The 27,560-nt window shown below is 34.3% G+C and overlaps 1 protein-coding gene and 1 long non-coding RNA gene across 2 annotated transcripts; both read right to left on the reverse strand.

Moving 5' to 3' along the window:
• Nucleotides 1–209: 209 nt before the first annotated feature.
• On the reverse strand, nt 210–11,547 carry LOC123544430 (multiple epidermal growth factor-like domains protein 11). Its single transcript, XM_053531544.1, has 6 exons — nt 11,240–11,547; nt 6,261–10,156; nt 4,312–5,841; nt 3,150–3,276; nt 1,977–2,014; nt 210–1,737 (listed from the first exon to the last, which is right to left on the reverse strand). The coding sequence occupies exons 2-6, from the start codon at nt 6,304–6,306 to the stop codon at nt 1,610–1,612; spliced, it is 1,869 nt and encodes a 622-aa protein (XP_053387519.1). The 5' UTR covers nt 6,307–10,156; nt 11,240–11,547; the 3' UTR covers nt 210–1,609.
• Nucleotides 11,548–16,685: 5,138 nt separating this feature from the next.
• Nucleotides 16,686–25,402, reverse strand: LOC128551118 (uncharacterized). The gene is made up of 2 exons (XR_008368626.1): nt 25,165–25,402; nt 16,686–16,987 (listed from the first exon to the last, which is right to left on the reverse strand). It is a non-coding gene; the product is annotated as an uncharacterized LOC128551118 (long non-coding RNA).
• Between the last annotated feature and the right edge of the window lie 2,158 nt (nt 25,403–27,560).

Below are 27,560 nucleotides of genomic sequence, written 5' to 3' on the forward strand. Positions count from 1 at the left end.
ATAGTACAGGTAATAATAATATGCGTTCGTCTTAATCCTTAAGGGTGGGTTGGAACAAAGTGAATGGGTTGAAGTGGTAAAAATGTTTGCAATATTTGCATAATTATGTTAATATGTCTATTTGCTGAAAAGTTCAAGTACATATAAATATATATTGTGTTCATGTAAAATATATAACAAGTATAGAGTAAATGATTCCAACTTCCTGATTGTCTCTAAATACAAAAATCTATTCTAACAGGACCCGATACATCTTTTTCACTGCAGTAGCTACATGACGTAAAACAATGAACAAAATCTGCAATTATTTTCCTGGTTCACTGAAGTAAAACAAACGTTTCTCCTCGTTGAATATTTTTTTAAGGGAGATATATATTTACAAAATATTACAATTTTATAACAGTCAGGAAGATAAACGCAGTTTAAGTTTATAGTTCTTGTAGCTGATATTGTTTGATATTTCCTTCCACAAGAAAACAGACTGCTATGGGTTGAAAAGAAAGCGTTTCCAAATATTTTTCTTACAGAAATTTTAACTTTCACTACAGCAGTAATAAACTGAAGTGCGCCAACCGTACAATGAGACTAATAACGCCTTAGTATTGTTACTATATATGTTTTTCGGGATCATGGAGTAAATTGAGTGTTCAGTTTAAGCCATTTTATGCCAGTTAGCTTTCGTATAAGCTTCAGAACAATATTCATATCAAATGTTCGTGCTTGGTATATTTTTTTAAGAAATTGTGTATAGAAAAAACAACATGTTTCAACGTTATTAATACAAGGAAAGATGCTATAAGTCTTTGGAATAATTTCACGAGGGCGTAGTAGCCCTGGTGAAATATTCTGGCGACGTATAACCGATTTTGAGCGTATAACTTCAAGTAAAATACGATTTTGCTATACATTGTTTCGATTCTAGCATGCCTTAATCTAAAACAATAGATGGAATATAGAAGTGCTCTTTCTTGGTCGCAACAAAAACATTGACGTCCACGCACCTTAACGTGACGTTAATTTAGTGAAAGCGTGTTTTAACAGAAACAAGCATCTTAGAATAATTTTTTATATGTTTTGTATGTATGTCTTTATCTGCATTTGGCCATACTGGTTTCTTAGATATGTTGTACATTGTATTTTTCCTTTAATGATTATGCATGGACAAAGACAAGGAAATAGTTACAAATCATACAATGAAACATGTGTATTAATTAATATACCAAAGCACGAAAACCGATACAACTTCGAATCTATTGAAAAGTATCATATATATGATATTTGCAACTCCGTTATGAAAAATATGATTATTACAAATATACCTCCACAATGTTAAGAAATAAGTTAATTCAAAGCGTTTTCCAAGCTTACATAGAAACACATTTTTAAAGTAGATGTGTATTTGTGTATGAATATTATTTATTGTGAGAGCTCGTGCATAAGAATAATTTCGCACTTGTAATATGTGAATATAAACTTCCCGTGAAGTATGTATGCGAGGCATTGGCTATAGCATCATTTGAAAATATCATTATAATAACATATAAAACTCTGAGGTATTGACATGCTGGAAGAAACCTAGAGGCTGAATTGTTGATCTGACTAAATGAATTCAACAATTCACATATTCAGCCGCTTGAGGAGACAACTGTTTGTTTGAAGTTATCTGACTGTATGTCCTCTCATCACGTTCTTTTAAATCTTCATATGTCACTGGGATATTATTGTCATAATTGTCAACTGTAATCATAAAATTTGAAATATATTGGCATTTTCTTTATGTATAACGTTATTCCTTCTTTCTTAAGAACGAACTTTACATGAAACGTTAAAATCGAAAAGAGATGCTTAATATTAAGAAACATAGGTTTTTAAATGTTTATGCTACATATTAACAGTATTAAAATCCTTCAGTTTCAATTTAGAATTTCTGTACTTTTATCATCTACTTAGGTCTGACATACTCTTAATTCCGTTACCTGTCTGTTGATTGCTTTCGCCTCTTGGTTTGGTGTTCCTGATATGACAATAAAAAGGGTATCGATTGATTTCTAAAACATTCAGATAGAACTCGTTAAATTATATAAAGACTATTTTATATATGTATAACAATCCTAAACAATTTCCTAACATGTTGCAAAAATAGTTTTTAATGTTTAAGAATCAAAATTTATACGGTACACGTTTACATCTGTATTGATTGAAAACTGTAATATAGTTACTGAATAAATAATCAGTTGCAAAACAATGCTAGGAGATCAAAGATACAATATTAAAAATCAAACTTATATATGGTAGGTAACTAGCATGATTTATGTCTCTAACCTTGTGTCTATGTTATCGTAATGCTAAAATTTATGAGGATATGGATTTTTCTAGAGAAGAACGCATAAAGTGGTTTGTCTCCTGAACATAGATATTTTATTCCTTGATAGATTACAACGTTTACTAGTACCGAAAATATTAATAAAATGTATCAGTGTAACATAGGTTAAGTTTTACATATTTTCAGTCTATGCGTTTGTTATATCATACATGCCGATTAATAGTCACAACTATTTTCAAACGTATTTTCTATTGCCCAGCAAGTCATTCTAAAAGAGTTCTTTTTGCGTGTCTTCAAAAAATCTGTTTTCAATTTTGCTTTTTTTTTTATTTGACCTATTTTCTCAGTATACATGTGTTAATATAGACTAGTCATATAGTAAAAACTTAGGACCGGCGATTTATATATGGAGTCATGTTATAAGAATACATCATGCGCCGATCGACCTGCATCAATGCCTTGTTACATTACATTTTATTCACATTGTAGTTAATGGATGTACATTTGTATCTATAATATTTTGAACATTTTGACAATGATCTTAGGCATGTCCCTTTAACCGGAATGTTGGACTAAAGAACACTACAATGAACAGTAAAACATGTTTCTGTCTATAACTTTATTCACAAGCTCTATTTTCATGATGTACATGTACTTGCTATTATTTCCTACATACGATGTAACTGATACTGATCTGATTATTTGAACGTTTCTGGTTAATAAAATCACTATAAATCACTACCTGCAGCAGTATACGCAAAACGATATGCCTTAGAAAGAAATAGAAACATATTTCATATACGGCCAAGAAAAATCATTGTCATACCTTCGTTTCCATATAATGAAGACTACTGTTAACGCCCCTCCAATAAGTAAACCAATCAGCACTGATCCAAATACTATCCCTATCAGTTCACCAGTGGTAATACATTCTTGCTGAACTCGCGTCGTTGCTGATAATGAAAAAAAATGTTTATTTTCTTTAGTTTAACGTCGCATCGACACAATTATAGGTCATATGGCGTCTTCCCAGCTTTTGATAGTGGCGGAAGACCCCATGTGCCACTCCGTGCATCATTCCACCTGGGTAGAACAACCGACCTTCCGACAGCTGGATGGCTTCCTCACATGAAGTGTTCAACGCCCCGAGTGAGGCTCGAACCCACATCGATGAGGGGAAAGTGATTTTAATTCAACGATTTTAATCACTCGGCCACGGAGGTCCCTGAAAAAAATATTAAAAGATCAACGACTCATTTTATATAATATTATGGTCAGGGGTCATTCAAAGGCAACCGGGACTCATCTGCTTTGATATATGTCTTCTTTTCGTCAGGACCTTAAATGTATTTCCCTTCTTGCTACATGTATGTCTAAGGTAAAGCATTTGCGTAAATGCGTATATGGCTCATTTTGTAATTCCTTTTTAACATATATTTAACACAAGCATATAAGGCATGTCAATACTTCTTATGGTGAAAACTTATATTTACAATGTCCTGAAATATTGAAACATGGAGGTGGGATTAAAAATACTTTGAAATACAATCAATCAGATTAAAAACATAGTGGTGCATTTGTCTCTGGCTTTTCTAAGGCTCTGCCCAACTATATTCCTATAGTTTGTTGTTACTAGTTTGTCTTTTGTTTACTAGTACACTTGGTTTTTATTTTGTCTTTGTACTTTTGTGTACATGTCCGTCTGTTTTCGTCTTCAGGATATGTTAGGAAAAAGACCTAACTTTTATTTTAATTTTGCGACCGTATTAAGACGGTTCCCCGTTCGTACATTCTAGAAATGTCATAAATGTATTATTTATAATGAACTGTACTGCAACACTAATCAAGGGAGGCGTCAGTCATTTCAATTCACAAGTTAATATTTTTAACAGTTGAGATGAAATATTTTCTTAGATTAATAAACTAAGTATTAGGGGTGGGGGTGGGGGTTGGGGTGGGTGGGCTATATTATGATACCAGATAATTACCTTGTGTACATTGCAGCCCATCGTAACCCTCAATGCAGCCATACAAACATTCCGCCGTGACTTGATGGCATGTTTCATTTACACAAGTACCACTGCATTTGCGTTCGCACATATTGCCATGGAAACCATTTTCGCATCCAGAAATACAATATCCAGTGGAATCGTTGCATGAACGTTTCTTTTTCACTGATTTACATGTAGAAGCGCATTCATTGTCACAAATAGAGCCGTAATAATTTTCCACACATCCATGTAAGCATTGGCCCGTTTTCCAGTTGCATGTTTGATTGATGCATCTGTCATTACATTGGTGCTCGCAAAAGTTTCCATATTTTCTATTTAAACTGCATCCATTGATGCATACGCCAGTGTGCAATTCGCATATTCGTTCACTGTCAGTTGTACTGCAGTTTGTGCTACATAATATTGAGCAATCCTCTGAATACGTTCCGGTTCTACATTTGATACATTTCCCGTCACTCTGATTGCATTCTAAACAGTTCGATTCACAGTCAGAATTGCATGTACCTCCCCATTTGCCAAGAAAACACCCGTATGAACAAAGCCCGGTTGAATTACATACATTGTCTTTGCACTCGCCTGGACATGATGTACATAAACTGTAATTAACGCCATTGGGAACAATTGGATAGTGACCACTAGCGCAATTTAAACAGCCCCCATACATTCCTGATTCACTTGCAAAGCACTTTAAACAAAACTGGTCTACATTTTTGCATTCATTTGAACAGTTAATTCCATACTTTCCATCTTCACATGTTTTTGTGTTGTTGCAGATATCTCCATATAATCCCTGTTTACATTCCATACATTGACCACTGTAAATCGAACATATTCCGTAACAACCTGGTGCGCAGATATCTGTACAGGTTTTACCACGATAGCCTATTTTACATTCTGTGCAGTTTGAGTTTGATAAACAAGATATACAATGACTTGGACAATCTAAATCACACTTTGGTCCGTATTTTCCTGACACACAGGAATCACATTTATTTCCTCTAAAGCCAGATTTGCATCCACTATGACAAGTACCATCATCCTTCATACACGTTCCTTTGACGCATCCTATGGAACACATAAACTGACAGTAAGAACCGTAAAATGCAGAATATTTGCACCATCTACATTCTGTTTGTGATTCACAGCCACCGCAGTTTGGAGGGCAAGAGTAGTTACATTCATCGCCATACTTATTTGAACTTGAACATGTGTTACAATAACCTTCACTAAAGTCACTTGATTTACAGGTACATTCTCCCGATTGTAAGCAAGTATTGCTGACACATCCTTTCCCACATTGAAATGCACACTGGACACTAAAATATCCAGGATGACATTCTGTACAATTCAAATCACTTACACAGGTCTTACAATTTGCTGGACACGATTTTCTACATTCATCACCCCAATAACCTGCTATACATCCATTGATACATTTCTTGTCTGTATCACAGGCGTTATCTCCTTCACAGCGTTCACATTCATTACATGTCTGAGAGGAGATTTCTGAAAGGAGTTAATATTCATATCAACTGGAAAATATTCTTATAAGTGTGTAAAAGAGTAATATTCTTTTCCTGTAAAAACATACTTATCATCACTTTATCTTAACTAAAAATATATATAATTGGTGATCTTAGAATACTGTTTTTTATTCCAAATAAAAACATTCTTATGCTTCAATGTTTTGTTTCAATTCGAAATAAGTTATACCTGAATTAGTTTTGTGCATTTTTGTAAACAAGTTTGTAAGAACTTTTGCTTTGAATAATATATTCAAAATGACATTGAATGACATTGATATATGCTTCACTGACATAAATGCAATTGTTTTTTGTCAAAAAATATAAATGCAAATATGACTTAATAAACTGTCAGAAATGCAAATTTACTTACAAAAATGACATAAACTCAAATGTACTTACCAAACTGACATAATAAAAGTAAAAGTACTGCTGTTGTTCTTGCCATTTATATATTCTGATTCCTTTAAATATATACAAAACTTTGTAAAGGAAGTATCAGGTTATTAGATTAGTGATATGATGTTCTTGTAGCAGAACTGTTTAAATTATTTAGAAGTCTAGATATTAAGTAATGTATGTTAATGTGAGGAACCCCTCCAGCTGGCTTCCGGAAGGCCAGTGGTTCTACCCAGGTGTCCACTCGTGATGACTTAATGCAGCTGGGTACTTTCTCCAACATCAAACCTGGAAAATTGCCATATGACCAATAACTATGTCGGTGCGATGTTAAATCAAACAAAAACTATAACAAACTGTAACAATATACCAGACTGAAATACAAAGTAAAAAAGTAGAGACCAAGGACAAAACAAACAAATGAATAATAACACTGTCAGTTATAGCGGTCAATTGCAAAGCAGCATATTAAGTAATTTTAAAAGATCTCCACAGGTCACATTATAGTACAAAAATGAAAATGTTGCAGGCTCGGTATAATTCAGACTGTTTGTGGACGTTAATGGAAGTAGAAACAAATTAAACTGGTCTCTTGCCTTGTAAATGATATAATTGCAAGACCATTTTGAATTGGGCAATTGCATACTCAAAAATGTAGAAACTTATCACTAATTAATTGTACAAGATTTCCAAAATCCATCTTTCATTAGAACACTAGATATACGATCTTAAGATATTTACTTCAAATGTAGAAACTCCTCATCAAGTTTTATTAACTTTACTGAAGATTTATTGGGTATGTAAAGCTTAAGTCATAGATACTAGTCATGTAGACTGGGTGCCATTCAATTATTCCAAAATTTAGTGGCTGTACACATTTAAACTGCGTGTATCTACAAGTATTAGTGTATTTTTTTAGCATAATACATAGTATTACAGTTAATATAAATATACGTGTTAGTTTTATCTTTAAATAATCTATATGACGTAGTTGTTCATATTTTCAAATACAAAAAATTATGTCTAGTGTATCTTTAACATACAGATAAAAATCAGAAGCAAGCTGTTTGAGTAGCTATTGTGGTCAGTGATTGTCCGTCGTGCGTCGTTCGTCGTGCGTCTTGCGTCACCTCCTTAACATCTTGCCCATTTTGATAAACTTCAAAGGAATAATCTTCCTTAAAAATTGTTCAGAATTGAATTCCGCATAGAATTCTGGTTGCCATGTCAACCGAAAGAAAACACTTTAAAATCTTCTCATCTAAAACCACAAAGCCTATGGCTTTGATATTTGGTATGTAGCATTAACTAGTTGTCTTCTACCATGATTGTTCAAATTAATCCCCTAGGGTCAAATATGGCCCCATCCTGGGAGGTCATATGGTTTATATAGACTGATATAGGAAAAAGCTATGAAAATCCTCTTGTCCAAAACCACATGGCCTAAGGCTGTATTTTATTTCCGCTGGATTTTTAAAGGGGCTGCATCAATGTATTGATATATCTAAAAGTTATTTATGTATCCCTTATGTCTCCAAACATTCATTTACATTCGAATTTAAGACACATTTCATGTATATGTTAAGCAAAAATGGAAAAGCTTCAGAGCATTATATTGCCAAAATATTTTAGGTATTCACACCTTTTCACAATATTAAAAGTTACGTATTATATTCAAGAACACAAGGAGTGATATATCTGTTTTATGACAGTAGATACAATCAGTGGAAGAAATTAGCTACGTGTCTGAATTTATCTTCCCGATTCACTGGGGCAGAAAATATTGCAATTTCAATCCACATTTTGTAAGATAAATAAAAAATAAAGATTGTGTGACTGACTTGAACATTTAATAATATGAGGAAGATTGTAGTACAATAAGCCGCTCTTTGACCGTGTTGACAAGGCTGTTGTACTTAACATTAAAGAGATATTGGTATGATGTCCCCTCACGATCAATTCCGTCTAAAGTAATCTAACAAAACGCCCACTTTCACTTCATCTGAACTTTCTGCTAGATTTTTTTTTCTCGTATCTTATTTAGATAATTGATATCCTGTATTTCTAGAATTATAATCATATCTAGAGGACAGTTTTGCATGTTTTAAAGCTGCAATACATTGTGGGACCTCCGTGACCGAGTGGTGAAAGTCGCTAACTTTGATTCCCTTCTCCGTTACCGATGTGGATTCAAAACCTCGCTTGGGGTGAAGGATACTTTCATGTGAGTATGCCATACTGCTGGCATACGGAAGGACGGAAGGAGGTAAGATCTACCCGGGCGCCCGCTTTTGTCTCAGATACACCTGCTGTCTTCTTCCACCGCCAACAGCTGAAAGACCGTCATATCATCTGTAATCGTGTCGATGTGACGTTAAATCCAACGAAAGCCAAATAAAAATATTTTATGACGCTAAACGTATGTGTGCTAACTTACTAATACTTGCAATGATTTTTTCATTATTGATTCTCTATTAAAGGTGGTTTTCTTTGCGCAACATGAAGCGTAAACATTGCTATGTTTGCAGGTTAAGTTCGTGTTAGAAGTTATATTATACTATATCATTTATATTATATATAATGAACAGCGTGTATTTCCACGTGCTAAAACTGATATCAAATTATTGGCAATTTTCTTTCGAATTTCTTTATTTTCTTTCTTTTTTTTAATTTAGAGTTAATATGCCTCATTTTGCAGCAATCTTTGTACTGGTCAACGGAAGTATCTTGGCAGAAAGACACTGAAATTTGATGCCAACAATATGTGTTAACAAACTTATATATATAGGCTCAATCAAACCGGGTCTGCAACATTTTCGTTTTTGTCGTGTTGGGCGACCTGTGAAGTTTCCACTTTTCTCTATTTTATTATCACAGCAGCTGTGTTTGTGCCGTGTGGCGGCCGTAAAAAGTCTCCCCGTATATTCAACCAGGGCTGTTATATTTCGATCTTCTCAGATCGTTCAGCACGACTTTTATGTCGTGTTATTGGTACTGTTTAGTTTCTCAACATGACCATTTCGGCCTGGGTGGTTCCAATATTCCCGCTTTCATAGCCTTTGGTATTGTATAATCACCCCTTGGATATGGTGCCTGTTTTTTATTTTTGTCTTTTGACAGTTCCTGTGATACGCAGGCTCCATAACCTCAGATCCACTTTCTAAATTCCAGTTGTTTAGTTTTGCCCATTGTTTTCTCGTTTGGGGCAAACCCGTTACTTTATCTGGGGACCAAACGCCGCTCTTCTAGAAATTACACGCCTCAACACGTGTATCAGTGAAGGTTCCCTGTTCATCGCCGTTTGAATATATCTGCGGATGTCTCTAAATTGCTTTTTGTACTTTTAGCATGTGTAAATGTTGAGTTCTGCTCAACCCGGGGCTAGAGGGCGTGGACGGTAGAATGCATTTCCACTACCGTCCATGAACAGGCTCAATCAAGCCGAGCCTGCAACATTTTCGTTTTTGTCGTGTTGGGCGACCTGTGAAGTTTCCACTTTTCTCAATTTTATATACATATGTCACGTTACGGACTTGGTCACGCTAGGGGAGATGTTCAGGCAGCCGGCTAGCACAATCGGTAGAGTACTTGCCCTGTAAGCGAGGGGTACCGAGTTCGAGCCTCGGACTGACTGCATATTATTCTCACCCTGTGACAATTGGCGTCTGTCATAGGACCGTGGCATGCTTGTTTGGTCAGTCTTACGACGCATGCAATATTACAACTTCCAAACTAGAGGACGAGTTTCCATTTTGTGGAGATGTATGTCACGATACGGACTTGGTCACGTTAGGGGCGAAGATGTGTCAGGCAACCGGTTAGCTCCGTCTGTAGAGCACTCGCCTTGAAAGGAGGGATCCCGGGTTCGAGCCCAAGATTGACTGCACAGTTTTCTCACCCTGAAACACATATATAAGTCAATATGTATCCATCGCACGATTTAATATGGTCAAAGGATTTTCATTGCTTCAAAACTGCAAAGTCGGATTATATGTAAATTGACTCCTCTAAAATAGACTCTTCTGAAAGCTTTTACGAACCATCTCGTAATTTTCTACAGAACAACAGGAGCAACATCTTTGTTATGCTCATTCATGCTCGTCTTGTTTTTTTTTTCTTTCTTTTAATCTACAAAATATTTTCGCCTCGTGATTGCTGGCGTCAGCTTGAGCGATAGTTAAGATGTTTTAAGTCCATTTTTTTCTCACAATCTTTAAGAGCTATAGACTTAAAACGTTTCACAGTGTTTTACCTTCATAGGCGAGTAAGTTGGCCATGAACCATAACTCTTGTAATCATTAGTAGAAATATAGCCCATTTTGTAATTAGAAGATTAATAATTATTGTTAGATTTTTATTCGGACCACTTTACTTTAAAACTATTATTATAATAAGTTTGAAAATAACTCATTGGTTTGGAATTAATTTACCTAAAAATCTGCCTTTCATACATATATAAATATATATACTGTTCCAGTATTCTTAATGTTGCCAATGATGTGTTTGATACGTTAAATGCTTGGTTAACTGGTCATGTGTCCACTTGCATTAGAAAACTTGACTTTACATCTCATATTGCAAAAAGCATATGGTGTTATTAAAACGACTAAAATATACAATACTGATACTCAAGTTTAAGTGTGTATCAAACAATACAACTTACATTCACCAAGTAATCTTTTTTTATTGACCTTCTGTTCTTCAAACACGGAATGAACTAATGACGGGTAGTTCGTACATGTGTAAGCCGGATATCAGCCGAATTCACAGAAAAACTTCTTATATCCTTTATGCCAGTCATTATGACTGCGTCAATAAAATTTATTTATGCAAGCTACCGTTATAAGTCAAAGGATGAACTAATGCACATTTGAAGTGTAATTAAATAGACACAACATTACCTATAATTCATTTCTTCAGACTACGTTAGTACATACAAAGCATATTTGCACTGAAACTTCTTAAAAAAGCTATTATCCTACCTTTTAAGTTCAATTATCCTCTTGTGCAAAGAATAATGGCTATAAACTTTACAAATAACTAACAAAAAGGTAGACAATGAAATTTTAAAAAAGTATTATATCAAACCGTCTCATTTTCACTTCCTTATTCACTGAAGCATTTACGAATTTATAATATGTATAAAATATACGAAAATGGTTTATGTTTTTAATTGTATGGTAAACATTTTGTTATGTTTAAGATATTATCCTGTATATCCTAGTAAATATGATAGCAGACTCCACCGGCTTAAACTAATCTCCTTTATAAGTTATATTGACTACATGGTCCAAAAGGACAAGAAAAATTAAGACCACAGAGTCTTATGTAACTTCCAAGTTGAGACTTGTGAATGTAATTGTACATATGTATCGCGTTACCGTGTTACGCGAACTTTTACACTTAATACAGGTTGAGCTGACGGTAATGCAAACTAATTTAAACTTTCGAATTGATAAAGCGCGGTTGTTGAAGAACTTAATGTAATAAGTCGTGGTTTTCATAATGTTTAAAATTTGAATATAAAATATAATCTATTTGCCGAAGTAAAACAATACAGAGCATTTGTCAAAATCTATGACATGTTCTATTATTTCTTTTAAACGCAAATCTTAAAATATGTTTTTAGCATTCAATGTGAATATCAGACTCCCCAAACGTTTAGATACAATATCAGGCTTCCAGTGATACATAACAAAATATAAAACACTGGATTTGGAAAATAGAAAAGATTGCATTGCAGATCAGGTAGTGTAATAACATTAAAATTAAAATAAGATGCTGATTTCTTCTCCTTAGTGTTTTTCCTAACTATATAAACCGCCTCAGTAGCCTAGTGATAGAGCGTCCGCGTCGGGGGCGGGGGTTACGGGTTTCGCTTTTGGTTGCTACGACCTGCCAAATTCGTGAAAATGTCATAGATAACATCGGGTTCAACATTAAAATACCATCGTGGCGATAAAAGAGGAGTCAAGATTAATTACTAGTAATATCAGTTGCAGAATCTGTTTCACAGTCGACCTAAAATAATTTGTTTGAAACGAAAGAACTATATCTTAACATTTGCATATAGCTTACTGCATGTTATATAGCAAATGAAATAAGATTCAGTATAGGTCAATCGAGAAATGTAAGAAATTAAACATTATGACAAGCCTGTCTGTTGGGATAACGGAGTTCATTCAATGTATACATTTCTATAGAATAGGGTTCCACTTAAGCCAGCGGTTGGAAGTGTGTATTTATTTACAGTCATGAAAAGACTCAGTCATACCGATAAGTATGCAATTATTTATGAGATTTCATAGGATATTCCTAAATAAAAAAACAACATATTCTAACACGTCCCGATAAATCTTTTTCACTGCAGTAGCTACAGGATGTATAAAAATGAACACAATCTGCATTTATTTTCCTGGTTCACTGAAGCAAAGCAAACCATCTCACCTAATGGAATGAATTTTCTTATAAGGGAAATATATACAATATATTTATAAAATATTACAATTTCATAACAGTCAGGAAGATATAAGCAATTTGAGTTTGTACTTCTTGTAGCTGACATTGTTTGATATTTCATTCCACAAGAAAACAGACATGGGTTTAAAAGTTTCGTTTCCAAATGATTTTCTTACAGAATTTTTAACTATCTCTACAGCAGAAATAATCTGAAGTGTGCCGACTGTAAAATGTGACTAATAACGTAGCCTTAGTGTTGTTACTATTTATGGTTTTTGGGGATCATGGGAGTAAGTTGCATAGTGTTCAGTTTAAGCTCTTTTATGTCCTTACTGTCTTATAAGCTTCCAAAGAGTATTCATATACAGTGTAACTTCCGAAAACCGAACGACATCCGGACCTGCCTAAAGTTCGGTATTTTGGAAGTTTCCGGAATTCAGAAGTTTGGAAGTTTGTAGGCAAAGTGGACGTTGTGCACTAGCGTTATGTTTTCTTAAAAGCAGGATTATCCTTTATAATTGTACAAGTTTGTAGAATTTAATTACTTAACTGATTAATTAAATAATTAATGAATTACTTAATAACAAACATTAAGTATAATCAAGTATGTATAATAAATTTCAATTTGTGTATATAAAAAACATAATAACATTTACTCAAACATTTTCCACTTACATTTTACTATCTTTGAAGTCCCGAGTTCGTCAATATTTAATTGATGTTGATAATGCATAGTTTAATCGATGTTCCAGAATCAATTAAAACACTGACCTTTCTTTCATTCAAACATTAAAAAAGTTTTCCACACGTAAGATATTGAATTCGTCACGTTTTTATAAATTGAAAACTAATTAAGTAAGCGCCGATTAATTCTTTACTTTTCCATCAAATTATCATTGTGATTATATTCAACGCGTGTCAAGATAGATAAACAGGTTGAACAAGTTGACAACTTGCCACTAATAACATGTTAAAGAGGCACCACAAAATAACTGTATTTTTTTTTTGTGTTTCCATGAATGGTAATTATACATGCTTTGCAAATTGACAGTGACATATATTAGGCCAAGACATAACTGTAGCAATATGTACAAAAATCAATATATTTAGTGAAATTTCAATCACATTTTGTTTCTACAGTGTAAGATAGTTATTCATCTATGTTTTAGAAACTATGCTGAAAAGAGATTGACTGAATTAGTTTGCAGATGAAGTTGCCAAAACACATTTATTCAGGAATAGCCTAAATTGTCCACCTGAAAACTTGTAGTATAACTGTATATTACCTGTATTTCATGAAGTTTTAGTGAGTGAAAAAAGTAGGTCACTAGGTCGTGGTTGGTCTTTAAAGACAGGTGACACTTTAAATGCGGAAAATATTGCGCTGTTCGGTTTTCGGAAGTCATATTTAGTATTGAAATATAAACGTTTTCGGATGTTCCGCTGTAAAATGTTCATGCTTGGTATATTTTATTTAAGAAATAGTGTATAGAAAAAAAACAATAACAAGAAGACAACGTAAATAATATAACTTAATTATTTCTATACAGTAACTGACTTATATTGAGGTCAATATGTAATAGTTATTGTTCGAGGAATATGTCTGCATTGTGTTTAAAGACCTGTGAAGGATTTGTGAACCGAGCGAGCATTCCGAGAATAATAACTGACTACCTACATGCTGCTTTGTTTTACATAGTCCAGATTGTTTTCGGATTTGAAGAACGTTTGTAACGTGAATGTGGGATTAAAAACAAATAGTTAGATGAAGGAACAAGAAAATATGTGCTACAATTTATCGGATACTATTAATATAACAAAAGGCCAAACTTGCTACGCATCTGTAAATATATTTGTCAGCAACCAGGACATTGCATTTTGTTTTGCATGAAAAATCCGTGCATAATTGGGAATTATTGGGAAGATTATAGTCTCTTTCTGATATCATCAATGAGTGTCGGCATTTAGTCACAATTTGATGCGAATGGTATTTTATAAGTTTTTTATGCCCCTAAGATGAGCATTTTAAAATCGCACTGTCCGTCCGTCCATGTGTGCGTCCGGTAAATTCTTGTCCTGGATGTATGTCTTCCATAAATGTTTACCATAATGAGATGATGTGTCATGCGCAAGACTCAGACACCTAGCTCCAAGGTCAAGGTGACACTTAGGGGTCACAGATTAACATTGTCTATTTCGTGTCCAGTCCATAACTCTGCCATCCATGAAGGCATTTTGAAACAACATGGCATAAAAGAATACCATAATAAGACAATGTGTCATGCTCAAGACCCAGATATCTAGCTCCCAAGGTCTAGGTCACATTTATAAATCAAAGGTTAACAGGGTATGTTTCGTGTCCGGTTCATAACTCTGCCATTCATCAAGGGATTTTGAAATTACTTGGCATAAATGTTCCTCATTTTGAGACAACGTGTCATGAGGAAGACCAAGACCCCTAGCTCCAAGGTCAAGGTCACACTTATAGGTAAAAGGTTAACATGACTTGTTTCTTGTCCGGTCCATAAATCTGCCATTGATGAAGGGATTTTGAAATTACTTGGCATAAATGTTTCCTATAATAAGATGAGGTGTCATGCATGAGACTCAGACTCCTAGGTCCAAAGTCAAGGTCACACTTAGAAGTCAAAGGTATTTCTTGTCAGGTCCATAATCTGTCATTTATCAAGAGATTTGAAAATAATTCAACAAAAATGTTAACCATACTGAGAAGATGTGTCACGTTTATGACAGAGGTATCTTAGGTCAATTTCAAGGTCACAAAATGATATGTGCTTCATTGCGCATACATCTGTGGCGTTCTTGGGCCTACTTAGGGGGCATTTGTGACCAATAGTGACAGCTCTTGTTTTTCATAATTATAATAAAAAAGAGTTGACTTTATATAGTTCTTTAATATGCTACTTAAATATACATTGCCGTATAAAAAGTATGGATATATATTTATCATTACATAATCATAAGAAATGCTATCATACATGAACAGGGAATTATCTGAAGTCAGAATATGGTTTTTAAATAAGAAAACGGGCGTTTTCAAATACGTTTTTTTCTGTGACGTCATGTATATATTTTATCCACACTTGTCAAACAAAGGAAAATATACATACCGTTGTATTTGTTTCTTTTTACCATAAATAAATTCATATATGAGCCATGCCTGCATGTCTCACTTTCAAATACGAGTCATGCCTGCATGACTCACTTTCAGAGTTGAGCCATGCCTGTACGACTCACTTTCAGAGATGAGGCATGCCTGCATGACTCATTTCCGTCATACTGAGACATCCATGTATGACTTACTTCTGTAAGCGAGCCATCCATGGATGACTATGTAGCCGTGTCATCCACGGATGACTCACTAACAAGGTTGACATCCACGGATGACTCACTTCTGTAAACGAGCCATCCACGGATGACTCACAAGGTTGACATCCATGGATGACTCACTGAAGGACTCAAATAATGCCTGTTATCAATTGATGTCTTATATGTCGAGCCATACATGTATGTCTCAATTAAAGCACAGTCGGATGATCCCTAGGTTTCATATGAATTTGTAAATATTGAATCTGAAAATCACCTGTTACTTCGATTACGATGAGTTAAAGAAAATCATTCAAATTGGTATCAAAGTGTTATTATAATTTGGAGACAAGGGGTGTTGATCAGGAAGCAAGTCCAAGAAATAATCATAGTTGATGCTATTTGGGTATCTTATATGTCGTGCTTTAGCCTACATTTTTTATATATTAATATCTACTCATTAATTTCATTGTTACACAACAAATCTTCTTTTTTGAAGTTGCAGAAACATTAGCTCAACCGGAAATAAATAGATTTGATCAGAATACTTTAACCACAGGAAGTATTGATGAAATGGAAACACATGTTCAGTGGCAAATCTAAACATGCTAATCTACCTCTTTGTATATCAAGTGAAACCAGTTCAGTTTTTCAACTTTAATTGTTTATTATATTTACTATACAACATACTAATATTGAAGGTGTGTAAAATGTTCCTCGTATACTTTCAAATATTTGTTAACTCATCAGATCTGTCCAAATGATACTTTGAATTACTTTCATCAATCACAAGTAGATGTAATATCAAATTATAGTTTTAATTGTTTATAATCTCTGTTTAACTGGACCACTCGTACACCCTTGTGCAAAATGCTAAATGATCACTCATTCTTCTGCCATCACAACAACTCCTCATGACTTCACCTCCGAATCCATTGCAACACCTGTATTTTTGAAAAGAAAAATGTAATGATTTATATTAGTAAATCTTATGATATAAAATCATTCATAGAAGGTGTTATCTGTTTGCAAAAATTTAGATACAGAAGCAAAAATACAGTTATCAGCTCTTAGTGTCAAATCACAGTATTAATTGAACTGTAATATACTCCTCATAAATGTGTGTTGAGCATGTTGACAGGTATATTAATTAAAAGTATGCAAGACAAGCTGTAAAGTAGACTGAAATACAACAAGAGCTGTTTGAAAAACACATATCCCCACTGATAGCCTTAGATATTAAATGACCTTGAACTTTGACCCAGGTTCAAGTTTAATAGGTGTCTTCTATTAAAGGAGACTAACCATCCTATAAAACTGGAAGTATGTAAGTCAAACAGAACTGCGGGTGTTGAATTAAAATGGTTTTCACCCTAAGTGACCTTGACCTTTGACCCCATGACCTGGAAATTATTAAGGGTCATCTTCTCAAGGAGACTGGGTAAATTAGATTTGCTGATATTGATCTATAAAGAATACGATGCTAAGTGACCTTGATCTTTGACCCAGTGGCCCAAAATTCATAAAGGTAATCTTCTAAAGGAGACCAATCAACCTATGAAATTTGAAGTGTGTAGTTCAAACAGATTTTAAGATATTGCTTTAAAATGGATTTGACCCTAACTGACATTGACCTTTGACCTCATGACCCAGAAATTATTTGGAGACTAAACATCTAATAAACTATGAAGGCTCAAGTCCAAATGGTTCTCAAGATAACCAGTGAATGAAGTCATCCATGCAATACAAAGTTTCCTGGAAAGCACCTAATTTTCTCTATTGCAGTGCAACATTATGAATATATACGATATCTGTCAGTGATGTATAAACAATATTGTATATATATATATATATATATATATATATATATATATATATATATATATATATATATATATATATATATACAATATGTTGTATCAAACGCTTGGATTAAAATTTGCATATACAAAAACCTACAGATGTTTATTGTTAAGTAACATCCATAAATATAAACAAAAGTGTCAGAATGTCACAACATACTCCCGTCATAGCAATTTCTTTACACTAGCACCTGCATTTTCATATTGATTTTTATTGGCCAATTATAAAACAAGAGGGCCATGAAAATCATGTATAGCTCACCTGATCTATTGACCTAAAGATCATCAGGATTAACATTTTGACCAAGTTTCATTAAGATATGGTCATAAATGTGGCCTCTAGTGTGTTAACTAATTTTTCCTTTAATTTGACCTAGTGACCTAGTTTTTGACCCCACATGACCAAGATTCCAACTTGGCCTAAAGATCATCAAGATTAACAGTCTGACCAAGTTTCATGAAGATACAGTCATAAATTTGACCTCTAGATTGTTGACAAGCTTTACCTTTGATTTGACCTGTTGATCTAGTTTTTGACCCCACATGACCCAGATTCGAACCTGACCTAGAGGTCATCAAGACATCCATGAGTTTCAAACTTAAATTCAGGTCTCTCGAGTGTTATCAATCTTTACATTTGATTTGATCTGGTGACCAAGTTTTTGACCCTACCTGACCCAGATTGAAACTTGACCTAAAGACATTCAAGATAAACATTCTGATAAAGTTATCACGATATTGTCATTAATGTGGCTTCTACAGTGTTAACAAGCTTTACCTTCGATTTGATCAGGTGACCTAGTTTTTTACCCAATCTGACCCAGATTTAAACTTGAACTAAAGATCATCAAGATTAACATTCTGACCAAGTTTCATTAAGATATGGTCATAAATGTGACTTATCGAGTGTTAACTAGTTTTTCCTTTGAATTGACCTAGTGACCTAGTTTTTGACCTCACCTGGCACAAAATTAAATCTGACCTAAAGATCATCAAGATTAACATTCTGACCAAGTTTCATTAAGATAAGGCCATAAATGTGGCTTATAGAATGTTAACTGGCTTTTCCTTTGATTTGACCTGGTGGCCTAGTTTCTGTTTTTACTTGACCTAGATTTTAACTTGCCTTAAAAGTCATCAAGATGAACATTCTGACCAAGTTTCATAGAGATGTGACTTAAAGATTCTTAATAAGCTTTACCTTTGATCTGACCTTGTGACCTAGATTTTGACCCAAGATGACCCAATATCAAACTCATCCAACATTTTATTAAGGGTAACATTCTGACTAAGTTTCATTAAGATTGGGCCAAAATTGTGACCTCAAGAGTGTTAACAGTCAAATTGTTGACGATGACAGACACTGGGCGATCACAAAAGCTCACCTCGAGCACTTCGTGCTCAGTTGAGCTAAAAACTTATAAGTTATTTATAGTAACAACAATGGGAAGTTAATCCTATATACAAACAAGAAAAAATATATCTAATATAAGTCCATACTAAACTCTTTACCAGGTAGAGATAGGTCAAAATACACCTACAAGAGGGTCATGATGACCCTAGATCGCTCACCTGAGTAATATGAGCTACATGTTTCAAATGTCAAACTGATGATTTAGAAATTTTTTCGAAGATTTTCCGATGTACAATCAAGTAACCCTTGGGGCGGGGCCAATTTTACCCCAGGGGTCATGATTTGAACAAAGTTTGTAGAAGTCTACTAGGCAATGTAACATATCAAATATCTAAGATCTAGGCATTCTGGTTTATTTTTAGCAAAGTTTTCCCTATGTACAATCAAGTAACCCTTAGGCCTGGGTAAATTTGACCCTGTGGGGTCAAGATTTGAACAAATTTTGTAGAGGTCCACTAGGCAATGCAACATGTCAAATATCTAAGATCTAGGCCTTCTGGTTTATTTTTTTTGAAATTTTTTGAAGATTTTTCTATGTAAAATAAAGTGACCCCTGGGGTCATGATTTGAACAAATTTTGTAGAGGTCCACTAGGCAATGCTACATGACAAATATCTAAGCTCTAGGCCTTCTGGTTTATTTTTAGAACATTTTGAAGATTTTTCTATGTACAATCAAGTAACCCTATGGGGCGGGGTCAATTTGACCCCGGGGGTCATGATTTGAACAAATTTTGTAGATATCTATTAGGCAATGCTACATGTGAATATCTAAGCTCTAGGCCTTCTGGTTTATTTTTAGAAATTTTTTGAAGATTTTCCAATGTAAAATCAAGTGACCCCTGGGGCGGGGTCAAAATTGACCCCGGGGGGGTCATGATTTGAACAAATTTTGTAGAGGTCCACTAGGTAATGCTACATGTCAAATATCTAAGCTCTAGGCCTTCTGGTTTATTTTTAGAAAATTTTGAAGATTTTTCTATGTACAATTAAGTAACCCTATGGGGCGGGGTCAATTTGACCCCGGGGGTCATGATTTGAACAAATTTTGTAGAGGTCCACTAGACAATGCTACAAATTAAATATCTAAGCTCTAGGTGTTCTGGTTTATTTTAAGAAATTTTTTTGAAGATTTTCCTATGTAAAATCAAGTGACCCCTGGGGCGGGGTCAATTTTGACCCCGGGGGTCATGATTTGAACAAATTTTGTAGAGGTCCACTAGGCAATGCTACATGTCAAATATCTAAGCTTTAGGCCTTCTAGATCTGGTTTATTTTTTCAATGGACAAGACAAGATACACATTTGACTTCTAAGTGTAACATTGACCTTGGAGCTAGGGGTCTGGGTCTTCTACATGGCACGTCATCTCATAAATTGGGAACATTTAAGCCAAGTAATTTTAAAATCCCTTCATCAATAGCAGAGTTATGGACTGGATAAGAAACAGACAATGTTAACCTTTAACCTATAATTGTGACCTTGACCTTAGAACTAGGGGACTGACACTGACATGTCTCATTAAGAGGAACATTTAAGCCAAGTTATTTTAAAATCCCTTGATGAATGGCAGAGTTATGGACCGGACACAAAACAGACCCTGTTGACCTTTGACTTCTGTGACCTTGACCTTGGAGCAATTGGTCTGGGTCTTGTGCATGACACATTGTCTCATTATGGTAAACATTTATGCCAAGTTATTTCAAAATCCCTTCATGATTGGCAGAGTTATAGACTGCAGGGATATAAATTAGCAGGAGCCAAGTAGCCCAAGGCCCCTTGCTTTTGGGCTGGGCCCCTAAATTGTTGAAGAAAATGCTCATATACCTAACGTTAAACAATTATTTTTGACAGTTTAAGTAATGAAAGTTTTATAACACAAAATACTCCTTTCTATAAGTTTCTCCTAAAAGTCATAAAATTGACCGAAATTTAATCCGCTTTTACAGTTTTCAAAGTATTAGTGTCAACATTGGCCAGTTCTCTTTCATACATTATCTTAATCCGATCTCAAGTTAAAAAATATTAATACTTAATGTCCGCTGAAGGTTGAATTTCATGTATGGTCTTGTAAAAATCCTGCACAGACTTAGGTATCAAGAGTGCCACACACGTGTTGGTTCATTTTAGCGCGAGATATCGAGGAGTAGGTAATATCTTATCTTATAATTTCATTTTACAAGTAGAATATCAATTATTCTCATACCGTTTTAATGATTGATCAAGCCAAAGACAGTACGTAATTTTATAATTATTAAACACTTTCTCTCAAATGGTTCTTTTTTATACAAAAAAAAAAAGAGGTTAAAATGTTCTATTTTACATATGAGTGGTTTTACTTGAGGTTTAAGTTTAGTGCCTTATAGTACTTATCGAGACCTTTGGTTAGATACCCAACATGCCTAGCTTTTCTACAAAAATGAAGGAGTTAGCAGGGTTTTAACGCTTGAGTGATTTTGGCTTATTATTCGGTTCCTTTTGGAAATACAATGATCAAAGTATGCATTTTACGAATCCTCTTGTAAAGACCTTTCCAATGGTACCTTACTTGACCAGGTTCGAGTCTAGGAACGCGCAGAAACTATGAATTTTACGCGTGATTGATTTCACTTCCTGTTTGAGTATACCAACTTATAGTACTAGTCGAGACCTTCGGTTAGATACCCAGCATGCCTAGGTTATCTTTAATAATAAAGGCGTGAAGCCGGGTGCTTCCGGATGAATGATTCTGGTTTTAACCTCAATATATGGAAAACGGATAGAGATAGACCCATAATTGTACCTATTTTCTGAACCTACTCGAAAAGATCTTTCTAATGGTACCAGTCCCAAGCTTGTACGATGACTTTGAAATTTAATGACTTCATTTCCGGTTGGCACCTAGTTTCTGGTAAGGTGCACCCTATAGACTTTTTAAAAATGTCAGATACCCAAAATGTAAAAAAGGACCCTAAAACGTCTTATTTTTGATGATTTGCAGCAACTTTCTTAAAAAGTCCTTTACTGGTTCTAAAATTCTGGATGGTCATTGAAAATGTTGGCAATTGTTTAAGAAAAATGTTCTTTAACATCATATCATTGATGGTATGAAAGAGGCACTTCGGTCCATATGTGACCCAGACCTGATGTCACCTCCCTTCCCGTACTCAATACACGGATTAACTTGGACAGATCAATAGGCCTTTGTTAATGCATCCGTCCACAAGTCAACAGACGCTAGACATTGTGACGAGTTTAAAGGGATTAAATTTGACAGTTAAATACGCTATTGTTAACGTATCCGCTCTTAAATAAATACACGCAATACGTTGTGGCGACTTTAAAGGAATTAACTTTGACATGTTTACTTTTCTATTGTCCGTCTATCCGGCCTTAAATCAACACACGCTAGACATTCTGACCATGATCACGTTTGATGCACTCATGACCTTATCTAAATATAGCTTATGAAGTCATTATGAAAAATAGCTCCGAGCATGCGCATTTAGGGATAATACGCTTATGATTGGAGTCATTTTGTCAGTAGACGCCAAGGAGGAAACATCGTCGACAAAAATGTAATACTTTATTTTCAGTTAACGTTACTTCTAACGTAGCTGTCTTAAATAAAGCTTAATGGTTTTAATTAAAAATATAATAAATATTTTGCTTTAAATTATCATTAATAAGTTCTTTGTTTACCATACAATGTATTTATTCATTTAGGTTATAGATAAATCTATATGTTCAAAATATAATTAATATTTATTTGATTTTCTTGAAATACTTTGTTTTCATGGTATCTCTCCGTCTAGGGCTGAGCACCTGACCCTCAATGTGCGCGAACACGCCCTAGACAGGTATATAAGTCAGCTCTATATACTTCTGAGATATATAAATAGCAGAGTGAGGTCATTCTTGAAATAGGAAGATGATGTCATTCTAAAAATAAAATTCAAAATGGCCGTTGCCCATGACGTCATTCACGCATGCGCAGTCTTCATGCCAAACCGGCCCCTATACTACTTCAGAAGTTAGAAATCTTCTTTTGCGTTGTAAATTGTTTAATGGCAAGACAAATTTGAATTCGGTTATTACATACACAAAAAGGTAGAAACTTGCCACACATTAATTGTTAAATGCCAATCTTTCATTAGAACGTTTTATCTTCAGATATTTAACCTCAAATGTAGAAAATCATCATCAAATGTGATTAACTTAACTAAAAATATATTGTGTATGTAGAGCTCCCGACATAAAAAAATGTCAAGTAGTGACATTCCAGATTTTTAATGGTAGTAAATAATCTGTTTGTCGAAGTTGTTCATATTTTAAAACATGAAATTTTAGTTTAGTATATCTTTAATATACGGATCAAATTCTGCCAGCAAACTGCTTGAGTATTATTCTATTTTCGCTAGATTTTAAAGGGGTTGGATCAATATGTCGATATATTTAAATGTGATTCATTCATCTCCATTCGAGTTTAAACCACATTTATGTATATTTTAGCAAACAGAAATAAAGCTTTAGAGCGTTCTACTGAAATGAAGCTAATTAGTATGCCTTAGCACGTTTTAAAATCTAAGGTATTCACAACTTTTTCACAAGATAATTTTAACGTATGGCTCATTAATCGTACGGCTCTGCCTAGTATAAAATTAAATAATACAAGGAGTGATAAATATCTTTTAGGAGGGTAGTACAAATACGTAAAAAACTAACTACATGTGACTGAATTTATCTTCCCAATTCACTGAGGCAAGAATAATGCGATTTTAATCCACTTTAGGTGCAAAGATTGTGTGACTGACTTGGACAGTTCCTAATAAAAGGAAGATTGTAGTACAGTAAGACGATGTATGACAAGGCTGTGTTATGTCTTACAGAATACTAAATATTAGAGAGATATTGATATGATGTCCCCTTACTTTCCCTCTAAAGTAAACTAACATGATGGCCATTTTTACTTCATCTGAATGTTTGGCTAGTTTCTGTTTTCTCGTATCTGATTTAGATATTTTATACCCTGTATTCTTAAAATGAAATCATATTAACCGAGGACCGGTTTTGCATGTTTTAAAAATACTTTGTGGGGCCTACGTGGCCGAGTGGTCAGAGTCGCTAACTTAGAATCCCTCTTCCGTTACCGCTGTAGGTTCAAGAATGCAAATGTGGTGAAGAATACTTTTATGTGAGTTTGTCATTCAACTGGCATACGGAAGGTTGTTAGTTCTACCAAGATGCCCGCCTGTGTATCAGATAATACTGGGTACGGCACCTGGTGTCTTAGCTGGAAGATCGCCATATGACCTATAATCATTTTGGTGTGACGTTAAATCCAACGAAACTATATCAACAAAAGCCAAATGAAAATATTTTATGACGCCACACACATGTGTGCTAACTTCCTAATACTTGCAATGATTTTTCATATTTGATTCTCTATTAGATCAATTGGTTTCTACTGCGCAACATGAAGCGTGAACATTGTTGTCTATGCACACATAATTCGTGTTACAAGTTAAATTACACTATATAAGTTACATTATATATAATGAACAACGTGTATTTGCAAACTACATTTTCTTTCACGTGCTAAAACTGATATCAAATCATTGGCCATTCTCTTTCGAATCGTTTCAGTTTTTATTTTGCTATTTTGAGTTAATCTTATTAAATCGTATGATGACAACATATTCACTTACATAATATGTTAACAAGTACTGTTGGCATAAACTGGCAGTGTCGTCCTTCCGAGATATTTTAGCGGACCATTACAAAGATGCAAAATGCGGTCAATGGGTTTTTCACTGCTTCAAAACGGCAAATTTGCACGGGCACTTCTAAAACAAACCATTATCTTACCTTTTGACTGCAATTATCCTCCTGTGCAAAGAATAATGGCTATAAATTTTACAAATAACTAACAAAAAGGTAGACAGTAAAACTTTTAAAAATTATTTATCTAACCGTCTCTTTTTTACTTCCTTATTCATTGAAGCATTTACGCATACACAACATGTATACGAATATGGTTTAAATCTTTAATTGCATAGTAAACATTTTGTCATCCAAAGTAATTATCCTGTACATCCAAGCACACTAGTTGCATACTCTGTTTGATTGATTGTCACTGAGGGATAATGAAATCTGATACACCATTTCCCCCCCAAACAAACTACGGCTTAAGCTGATTTCCTTTTAAATTAAATGACCTCAATGATCCCGAAGGACCAGAGACAATAAGACAACTGAATCTCGTGTTACTGCAAAGTTGAGACGTGCAAATATTATGGTAGACTAGCTACTAGACTGATAATATAGAATTTGTCACCAAATTTAAGCTTTTTTCATTTTTCTTTTATTTTGTGTAATAGTGACAAATGACAGTTTATTTGAGAGATTTTCTAAGGAAACTGATAGTAATATTATCATATATCATAATATTGGACATAGAATATAGACCGGCTGCATCCACAATTTAATAATAATTCATAGGTTAGGAGCTATATGGTATTGTGTTATCACATTAGCATTGTCAAATATATTTCGTATAGTTTATGAGTCTGTTGTTGCAACAAAGAGCTTTTTGCATGTCAAATATTAGTAAGTTTGAACTGAGGACAATGCCAACTTATTTAAACACTCAGATTGATGGCATAATTGCGTGTAACTTCTTTAAAGATTCGAGTCTATTTTATCTGTAGCCTGAAACCCATTGCTAAATTGTTCACGAAAATATATCACCAAATAAATCGTATGTTTTCGCAATATGTTTCACGTATTATATCTCGCGAAACACAATAGTGAAAGGTGCAACATCCATCCAATCCCTATCATCCACTTTAACGAACTTTTATTACACAAAACAAATGAATAGACACCATAATCCCAGATAACAGTAATAATAATAATAATAACAGAACAGAGTAAAAGTGTACGGAGTATAATGAATACATATCTCAGAATTTCAGAGAGGCGAAGAAACGGGCATGTATTGTAACACAAGAAAGGTCGATCCGTCATATGATCAGCTATTAGATTAACTGATGACTCAAGATTGTATCAAATAAATCCTGGCTTCTAACCAAATTTGAACAAACGAACTTACAACATCAAACATGTAGTATTTGCCGAAGTAAAATATCCTTCTACAGTAAAGAGCATTTTTTGAATAATATGACATGTTCTGTTATTTCTAGTAAACGCTTATTTTAACATTCAATGTGAATAAAAGGCTTGTCAAGCGGTAAGATACAATATAAGGCCTCGGGGACAAGTAGGTTAAGGTCGTTGACTTCACATCACTTGCCGCTCATCGATAAGGGTTCATGTAAAGGAATCCAGCTGGCTTACGAAAGGTAGGTAGTTCTACCCAGGTACCCACTCGTGATGAAATAATGCCCGGAGTGGCACCCGAGGTCTTCCTCTGTCGCCAAAAATCTGGAAAGTATCCATATGACCTATAAACGTGACGACGTGGCGTTAAACAAAACAAAAAAATAAAGACTGGATTTAGCACGGGACAAGCTCGCATAGCTAGCAGGTAGTGCATCATATTAAAATTAAAGACAGTTCTTTAACTTAGAGTATTTAACTAAAAAAAAAACCGTCTCAGTAGCCTAATCTTAGAGCGTCTGCTTTGGGTGCGAGGGTTATGTGTTTGTTTTCTTGTTGCTGCGTATTGCTAAAGTCGTGGACATTGGCATAAATAACATGGTGTTCAGCATTAAAATACCTTCTTGGCGATGGTTACAATTACGAAGACGGAATCGAGATTAATTACAGTAATATCAGTTGCAGAATTTGTTTCACAGTCGACATTTGAAATGAACAACAACAAAAACAAAACAACGATAGTTTAACATCTGCATAATAGCAAAATGCATATTATTTGGTAAATGCAATTAGATTCGGTATAGGTCAATAAAGGGTTTTAAGAAATTAGGAATTATGACAAGCCTGACAAGGAATAATAAGGAATTGCAATCACAAAATCAGAACAAATTAGAAAACGTTGGAGCAAATGTCAGGGAAGAAACGAACACTGGCGTAGATTCTCACAAAAGAATCGCAGGTATGTCATGAATCATCTAATGATGTAATTGTAGATTTTTTCCTAGTATTATTTGTGCTGATTTTATTCATAACAAATAACAAATCAAAATCTTTGTTATGCATGGCGCTCATTTCCAGGTCAAAGTTTCAGTATTTCTATTATTAAGGGAAAGCAATAAGACATAATTACAGCTTTCATGGAT

Source organism: Mercenaria mercenaria, chromosome 19 (assembly GCF_021730395.1).
Source record: "Mercenaria mercenaria strain notata chromosome 19, MADL_Memer_1, whole genome shotgun sequence".
In the NCBI taxonomy this organism is placed as follows: Eukaryota; Metazoa; Mollusca; class Bivalvia; order Venerida; family Veneridae; genus Mercenaria; species Mercenaria mercenaria.